The sequence below is a fragment of the Hipposideros armiger genome, unplaced genomic scaffold, assembly GCF_001890085.2.
Source record: "Hipposideros armiger isolate ML-2016 unplaced genomic scaffold, ASM189008v1 scaffold_496, whole genome shotgun sequence".
NCBI classification, from domain to species: Eukaryota; Metazoa; Chordata; class Mammalia; order Chiroptera; family Hipposideridae; genus Hipposideros; species Hipposideros armiger.
The window spans coordinates 670,962-679,948 of record NW_017731846.1 but is presented as its reverse complement, the minus strand read 5'-3'; the positions used below and the strand labels follow the sequence as shown (position 1 = coordinate 679,948).

At 49.6% G+C, this 8,987-nt stretch overlaps 1 protein-coding gene across 13 annotated transcripts in view; it reads left to right on the top strand.

Moving 5' to 3' along the window:
- CACNA1D (calcium voltage-gated channel subunit alpha1 D) overlaps positions 1–8,987 on the top strand; it is a 343,694-nt gene that overhangs the window by 288,540 nt on the left and 46,167 nt on the right. For 9 of the 13 annotated variants that reach the window (XM_019667401.1, XM_019667403.1, XM_019667402.1 and 6 more), the window contains one exon: positions 2,337–2,420. The exons of 1 other annotated variant lie outside the window; for it this stretch is intronic. In XM_019667401.1, coding sequence (XP_019522946.1) covers positions 2,337–2,420 — 84 coding nt within the window. Of the gene's footprint in view, positions 1–2,336; positions 2,421–2,873; positions 2,958–8,987 lie in introns of all 13 variants that reach the window. 3 more of the 13 variants (XM_019667400.1, XM_019667394.1, XM_019667395.1) reach the window with 1 other exon arrangement.

Below are 8,987 nucleotides of genomic sequence, written 5' to 3'. Positions count from 1 at the left end.
TAAAGCATAGTGATTAATCACAAAAACAATATGTAATTATATATTGTGAAATATTTATTTCTGATTAGGAATAAATGAAATTTTGTCTTGAAGCATGGAGACGGATAGAGGAGCAGTGTCCAGTTCCTAAGACCATCGAAAATATGTGTTTTCCGATGGTCTTAGGTGACCCCTGTGAAAGGGTCGTTTGACACCCAAAGGGGTCGCGACCCACAGGTTGAGAACCGCTGTTTTAAGTAGACCTTCCCATTAGACTTGGATACACTGGTCTTTGGAGTTGGTTCAGGTGAACTCCTTTCGTGGACTCATTAGAGGACTGCGATAGGGGTCTGGGAGGGTGGCAGTCAATGAGAATAATGTGTGATTGAGGCACTGTGATTGTGGAGGTGGTAGAGAGAGGTAAAGAATGGGTCAGAAGTCTTGGCAGTTGAGTGGGGAAGTCTTACATTACTTAAGATGAAATTCTGTAAAACCCCAAGGCATCAGTCAGTACTATAGCTCCCTGTACATGCCCCTGGAGTGACTAACAGTAACTGGAATAAACATCCCCACACCAGCTGTTAGGACAGCCAGCATGACATTTTCTGTCATGTCATCAAAGGCTGGGGCTCTGTCTGCCCTGTCTTCCTCTGGGCCTGCAGTCGATCACAAGTTCAGAAACCTGACGCTTCAAAGTACCTTCTATTCTGGTTTTCATGATTCAGCACGAAGCGTACCCAGTTGTAAGCACACTGGGCCCCGTTTTTATATTAATCAGATCTGAATTTTTATTTCTAAAACATGTTCTGACTTTCCAAAAAGACACAGTGGATTGACAGACAGTTGTTGGCTTTGCAGCCGGAAGCCTCTGTGTACAGTGCTGCCCGCTACCCCCTCTGATCTCAGGCTTCCTGGGGGTGGTGGGAAACAAGCACTAGTTTAGCACCTACTGTGCTGAATCCAGAGGAGGAAGTAAAATGTGTGGCACATATGTGCGGATTTGTAAGTCACAGATAGGGACGTCGTGCCTTCAGAATTGTCAGGAGATATGAGGACCTGAAAAAACAAGAACTGGGGTACGTAACTGATAGGATATAAGTTGGTGGAAGAGACATTGCAACGTCTAGCTGGGTTCAAGGCTCTGGGCTCGATATGGGGGTTACTGGAGGCGGGGACAGAATCATCAGCCCAGGCCCCCTCCTAAGAGGCCTCCAGTGTGGTGGACTGGCAAAGACCCCTGATTCCGTGATCAGGACATCAAGAGATGCAGAGTCAGCATGATGGGGGTGGAAGTCAGGAGGACGGGAAGAGGTCCCCTCAGGGAGGCAGCATTGGATCTGCCCCTGAAGGAGGAAGTGGATGTGGGCAGGGAGCGTTGGGATGAGGAGACCAGGCTGACAGAGGCATCAGGAGGTGGGGAAGAACCTGGTGGTGGTTTTGAGGGATGGAAAGGAGTTCCTCTTAGCCTGGAGGGGGAAGAGGGCGGGGAGGAGAGCAAGCACTGGGAGGCAAGGAGGAGTCTGTTGGTGACTCAGGGCTTCTCTCAAGCACAGTGGGAGCCCTTGAGTATCTTCGTCATCCTTCAGGGCCCCTTTCCTCTGTAATATGTACCGCGGCTTCCCAACATGAGCCCCCATCCCCACAGCCCAGAGTGAGCTTCTCTGCCTCACCTCCGTGCCTTGGACCTGTGTGCATTGCTGTGCCTGCCTCCCTGTCAGCCATTGCCACATATCCCTGTCTCTGTTAGACCCCGACTTTGTGAGGACAGGGACTTGTCTTCGGCTCACCCTTTGTAATTCTTGTTGGACTGGCGAGGAAGGGGAAAATTGCTGGTTTGTTTTAAGGGCACAGAATGAGAAGGGGTGAAATGCCTGGTCACAGTGCTCTTTAAGCAGAGAAGAGAAGGAAGTGGGGGTGATTGGGGGCCCTATGGAAGGAGCAGGAGGGCCTTACTCCTCCATCGGCATGTGAGGGTTTGGGCTTGTCACCCTGAGTGTCACGGCAGGGTTGCCAAATGCTTCTATCTGTCCTGCTCACTTTGGTGCTGCTCAGGGCCATGGATCTGCATTGTATGTGTGCGCGTGTGTATGTGTGTGCGCGCGTGCGTATGTGTGCGTATGTGTGCGTGTGTGTGCGCGCACGCACATGGGCAACCTCTTTCACACATGCAGGTGCACAGCATCCTCTGTCCCTTTCCACCAGTGGACAGTATTGTTGCCTCCGTTTGGCTTTCCTACCCCACCTCCCCACCTGGTTGCCGTGGGTGCTGCGGGGCCTTGGAGGTGTCCCCATATGGTCCGTGTGGCGTTTCGTTCATACATGCTCATAAATGTCTGCCCCCTGCCTGCTCTGTCCAGGGGTATTTTAGTGACGCCTGGAATACGTTTGACTCCCTCATCGTAATCGGCAGCATTATAGACGTGGCCCTCAGCGAAGCCGACGTGAGTATGACCTGCCCGTGGCCGCCCGCCTCTTGTCCTCTGTCTGTGCACATTCCGCTCCCTGCCCCGCACTGGCATCACCTGGACAAGTCACAGATCCCAATTGCGCTAAAACCAGCAATTTCCTAATGAGAGCTGTGGAAAAGAGGCCTTTCAGGATAGAGCCTTATCCCGGGCCTGTTTAGGCACAAATCACCTTTCGGAGGACACTTTTGCAACATTACCCAAGTCACGGTAGGCAGGGTAAGATAGGCGTCTCTAATTGTTTTGATTTTCTGTGTCTGCACTGATACCCAAAGTGACGTATCTATAACATGTTTGTTTTAGGGCGATTTTTCCAAGTAGCCAGGTGACATAATACTAGAATATTCCCCTTTTATAACACTGTCCTTTTCTTCTTTTTTCCTGTTGTGCTTCCTCTCCTCTGTGGCTTCTGAATGCTTGCCCTAACAGCACTATTTCACTGATGCATGGAACACTTTTGATGCCTTAATTGTTGTTGGTAGCGTCGTTGATATTGCTATAACTGAAGTGAATGTAAGTAGCAAACTTTGTGTCCTACAACGTCATTTTTTTTTTCCGTTAAGTCTAACATAGAGGGAGACTAGAAACTCTGCCCAGGGATCTCTCTACATTTTAGAAATTCAGGCACACATTTCTTTTGAAAGACTAAGAACATTTTGTGGTCTCCCCCACCCTCTTCCCCTGAAAGAGAGTGGGGAAGTAAATGTAGAATTACTGTTTGGGGAACTAAGACATTATTCTAAAGGAAGATCTTGTTAAAATGTTTAGGGCCAAGAGTTAATGATGTATGTGCACACTGTCACTCAGCTGTGTGACCTTGGCATGTCACCTGACTGCTCTGTGCCTCAGTTTTCCAGCTATAAAATGGAGTTCATAACATGTGCCCTGGTACCTACAGTGGTCCTGTGAGGGCACAGGAGGGAAACCCCAGAGCACATGGCTGCTGTGCTGCTGTTCTCATCTGTACCTCGTGTCTGCTGAGTCCGACTGGTGACACTGAGGTCCCCCATTGTAGCTCCCCAAATGGTGATGCAGCTTGAAGGCTGCCCGGGAATGGGGGGAAGGGGGGCTTAGTGCATACCAGCAGGGGTCAGCACTCCTTTGTTGCACTCAGTTGAATCCTTTGATGAGGGAACAAGCACATTAGCAGCATGGTAGGTGGAGCAACACCCCACCCCTTCTAGAAGCATCCTGAGAGCCCCCCTTCAAAATTGAGAGGCTTGAAAAAGAGGAGCCACTCCTCCGGGCAGCGCCTCTCAGGTCTGACCCATGCCTAGACCAGATGGGCCAGAGGCCAGCAGAAAGGGCCCTGCCCACCTGGTCTGTCCCAGTTCATAGTGTGTGTCCAGTGTGTGCATGCCCAGGTTGTGTAGAGCCCTTCTTGGGGACAGTAGAGCATGGGATGGGACCATTGTGTGGCGTTGGCTTCCTGCTCTACGTGGCTGGCCAGCTCCTTCCTGCACGCTGGCTAGGAAGGGGCCTCCATGCTCTGCCCGGCTGACATCTGCATGATTATACGGTCCCTCCTGGTACCCAGACAACCTGTATTGAATAATGATGGTGAAATCCTTTTATGCCCCTGGTTTTGAGACCAGGCTGATTCTGGAGTGTAGGGTGTAGTGGGACAGCCACTGGCCTGGCAGTCCCGAGACCTGGAAGTTCTAGTCCTTGTTCAAAACGACTTGTTGATCTGGGCCTCGCTTCCCTCGTGGATCAACTAGGGTGGATGTTATCTGCCCTCCTGCTTTGTAGCTATGTTGTGGTGATAAAAACGATATGAATATTTGTGAAAATACTTGCTAAAAAACCCAAGTGTTAGGGAGATATGAGGGCATTGTAAGTATAGATTTTTTTATGTATTAATAGATGAAATGGACTGGAAGACACCAGCCTGTCTATGAAGGTCTGATTTAAGCCTCCTAACTCTCAAATTCATGCCATGATGAGTCACTAGAATGGTATTTTACTAGACCTGGGTGCATACATCCTCTAACCTCCATAAATGCTGGCTTATGAAAATTTCACTTCATGTGAAATATTCCATAAGTCAGCTATGAAATTGCCATTCATAATGTGTAAATTATTCTTGGTTATGAAATAATCTGATGCTAATGGGAGAACAGCAGGACCCTAACTGGGTTGCCATGGGCTCTCTCCTGGGTTTATGGCCAGACACCTGCCTGCTTAATCATCTTACAATGTAAAAGGCTTATAACCTACATCAACGTATACTTACATGGAAATTTGGGGACAGACCCTCATGTAAGTCAGCGATGGTCTATAATGGAAATAAAATTACAATTTCAGCAGGTCTCCCTAGAGCAGTCAGTGCTTAAAGTGCTGTGCAGGTGTTGGGTGTAAATGCTTAGTTTCTGGGTACCAGGATGTGGCCAGGGTTTGCTCCCTGAGTGAACAAGCCAGCTGTCTAATGCCAAACCCACCTGCTGGCTGGGGGTGTGTGGCACTGGTCCTCAGCTACAGCACACGCCCCGCTCCCTGGCTGCCTTACCTATGCAGGGGCCAGAGCCCTGCCCGTCTGGCCCAGCCTTGCTCATCAGTGTTTCAGTGTTGCCCACTTTTACCTCTCCTTATTCAGGATAGCCGCAGGCCTACAAAAGCCCACACTAACTTTTCTAGTTAGCACTTGACACTGGGGTATCTCTACAAAACAGGCTGTAACTGGGCCCATTCTTGGCATTTAGTCAGACTTTCAAAATCTGCTAATAATTCCCGTACTGTTCTTTCAGTCAGTTGACCTCTCCCCTGGCCAGAAGTAGCTTGAGGCCAAGCCTTCCTCTACTGTGACATTGCCACTTCTGCACCCTGGACAAGCAGAGAGCTCCTGGGGGAGATCTCAGCATTGTGGTGCTGGGCCTCAGTGCAGAGCACATGCTCAAGGCCACCTTCTCATTTATTCAGTTTTTCAACACATGTTTACTGGACATCTACAATTCTCAGGCCCTGGGTGAAGCTTGGGGGAGGCACGGAGATAAGAGACTGAGTGTTCTTCACCTCCGATGGTGTAACTATCTGAGTGGAGCTGTTGACTCCTACACCTCCTCCCCTGCATGTGCTGAGTCCCCCAGGGGAGCAGTGCACATCATGTCCCTTAGCAGCCTTGTCCCCCGAGTTCCTGGGTCAGCTGAGCATGAACACTCTTGGTCCATTGTTGGCTGTTTTTAGCTGCCATAAGTCATCATTATTTGCAATATTAACTTGTCATGCTCTCTCCCCTACTTCTGTTGATCTTTCTTTTCTGTTGCCTAATTGATTTTCATGTTGGTTTTATTTTTAGAAAATTGTAGCGGCAAGTATATATAAACATATATACGGTGAAGTCATTAAAGCAAAAGCACTTTAAAGACTGTGTACCTGTTTTTGGCTTCCCCACCTTTGGTTTTCACTGAGTTTCACAGGACATGCTATTGGTCATGGTCATCTAAATTGTTTCCTGTCCCATATTTCATTGTCTCCAGCCTGGGGCCTGAGCCAGGCCCGTCTTGGTCAGTCATGCTTGGCTCTGTGACTTGCCAGCATAATCTTCAAAAATGAACGATCTGGCCTGGAAATCAAAACATCGAGCTCGTGTTTGTATTCTTTCCAAAAAAACATTTTGGATGGCCCTTTCCGTGTCCTGCTTGCATGCTCCCCCAGCTCTCTCCATCCTGCTGCCCCTTCCCACATGCCCAGCCTGCTGTGAGCGTGGTGTGATAGCTCTCATGGACTTGTCTTCATCACTTTTGGTCATCACCTCACCAAGCTGCTAAAATGTCAGACGATGCCTGGCAGGCTCACTTTTGCTCACTCTCTGATGCCTGTTCACTCCTTGAATGGTGAAATGACCCGGCAACATATTCTCCCTAACCTGGGGAATGACTGCTGCTGACATTGGGTCTTTTCCCATTATCATTATTGCCGGGGAGGCAAAATACTTGTTTCGAAGCTGTGTCTGCCTTGTTATTACTTACTGAAGAGCCTATCAAAACTCAGTAGGGAATTCACTCCCAGGGACCCAAGAATTGTCCCTGACTTGTCAGGTACTCAGTTTGGACCAGGTGTCCAAAAGCTGTACCCAGCTGCTGCTTCTGAACCCACGGCCGTCAGGTTGTTCAGCCCTCCCCAAATGCTCGCCCTTTTCTAGGGAACCAGTTGCTGGTTTCTGGACACAGATTCAGCAATCCCAAATACAGAAGCCCGCCCTCCCAGGGGCATTACATTCCAGGTCAGAAGTTGTCAGAGGGAGGCTTCCTCCAAAGACTGGGTTCCCCAGGATGCCTCAGGTTCACTGGTTCTGCGATGTTGGTGCGCTTCCTGTCTGAATTGAAAAATTGCATCCTCTCAGCGTTTCCAGAACAAGATGGGAATTAATTCAGAAAAGTGCAGTGATTCTTTTGTTTGCACTTGGGAAACGCAAGGCTGTTTGGTTTTGGTAGTTGCAGGGGGCTGGCCCTGAGCCTACATCTCCAGAGCCTGCCTGAGAGCCCTGTGGGAAGGGGCTGAAGGGAACATCAGGCGCGCCCCAGGGACCTAAAGAGCGTTCCCAACACTGGCATATAGTTTGGCCTTCTGGGGCTGAAGGCCGGCCCTCTCCTTGTCCGTTTCTCAGCATCTCAGGGTTGGAAGGAGCTATTGAGGTCGCCTAGTCCAAGCCCTGAGATGACACTGGAATTCCCTGTGTAGAAAACTGATCACACAGCCCCTACTGAGTGAGTCCTTTCCAAGCTCATGTCCTCTAGGGGCGGTTGTGGTTTATCCCAGGAGTCCAGCAGAGCATCAGCTCACTCATGTTCCATTTCTGCCCTTCGCCAGCTCCCTTTGTTTCCATAGCCTTCTCTCGCTCTTGTAAAGAAGATGGGGATGAAGGCCAATCTCTTTGCATCCAAGTACTGAACCCTCATCAATGCCGAAAGAACCCACTACTCAGCTGTTTCAGCCTGAGTGGACGTTTCTAATGGTCTCACTCTGTAAGGCCAACCCAGATCTAACAGGAATTAGCTGGTGTGGGTGACCAGCTGAAGATGTGGCCCAGCTTTACCTTGGCTTAGGACTACAGTTCTCAGCTCTGGCAGCACATTAGAATCACCTGGGAGCTTTTAAACCTCTGAAAGCTCAGGCACAACCCTGATCAATTAAACAAGAATTTTTGGGCTGGGACCTAGGCATCAGCTTTTGTTAGGGATCCCTAGGCAGTTCTAATGTTCTGCCCAGGGTGAGAGCTGGCCTGCCCCTTTTACCAGGCTGGCATTTGTAGTTGGAGCAAAGACATCCTCAGGATCCTTCCAATTTGTAAGATATTTTGGCAACTTGCACTGTCCCCCAGTGCTGCCAGCGACATCTCCTCTGCAGCAGTCCTCCTGCCCAGAGTGGCACGTGGGGAAGGGAGGGTGCCGCAGGCTGCACAGGGGGTGCACACAGCTTGATGTGCCGTTTGTTCTCTCCTTCCATTCCTGCATGCTGTGCTGCCTTGTCCCTCCACAATTGCTGTCTCCTCCTTCTCCTTGTTTTTTTTTTAAAACAAAAGAATATCGATGGTTTCAAGTTCCGTAGCCTGAGATTTGTCATACTTCAACAACGTCAGTTGAAAAAGAGATGTGCACTTCAAAAGTCAGTTTGGCCGCTAACTTTCCCATGTCATAAGGAAGGGGGTTGTGCAAGGTCTGTCAGACTTGGATAGGCAGCAGGAAACAGAAGGGGCTCCGGCCGGATCGCGTGGCCAAAAAGAGTGTCTTCCCTAACCACAGGCTCCTCACTCTTGTGCAGGACCAACTCATAGGTTTAGGAGATTTCAGAAGTTTAGTGCAGAGGGCTCTGTCTTCTACACACTCTGATCCCCTTGAGCATAGGCGAACAGAGGCATGCACGCATGCACACACACATGCACACACACGAACATACCAGCTGCATGACTGAGACTGAAGCCTTCCTGCACACAGCCCCTGGAAAGATGGTGTGGGAGACAGTGAGAACTCTGGAAAACGAATTCCTTCATTTGTTAAAGTTTCATGTTAAAAACCACCATCTGTCCCTTTCAGGAGATGTTGTTTGTTTTGAGGTGAGATAATAGAGGAGGAAAATAAAAATAGTGACCTGGGCTTGGGCAAAACCATTGCAGAGTTCACATTCTGAGCATCCCAAGTGATGCAGGAACCCATTTTTCACCCTGTTAGGACCTGTTAGTCCTGAGTTGGTAGTCACATTGCTGAATTTCAGTTGTGATGGGATGTGCCCAAACTCCTTTATTTTCTATGAATTTTATGTGTGGTCTCAGGAGGCAGCTGTTGATGAGAGTGAGACTTCAGAACGGAGCCCTTATTTCCCTGTATCCCTAGGGAGGAGAGCCCATCAGATGAGTGTGTATATCCATGCGTGCACACACATCCCTTAGCTCTACAGACACACTGTGCAGAAAGGCTGCCTAGCAGCCCTGGCGTGCACGCAGCAGTGCTGGGCCCCCAACCAGGAGAGCCTCGTTGCTTTGTCGGTCACCAGGTAGACCAGCTGCTTCAGTGGGGGGGGGGGGGGGGGGGGAGGGAGAGAGAGAGA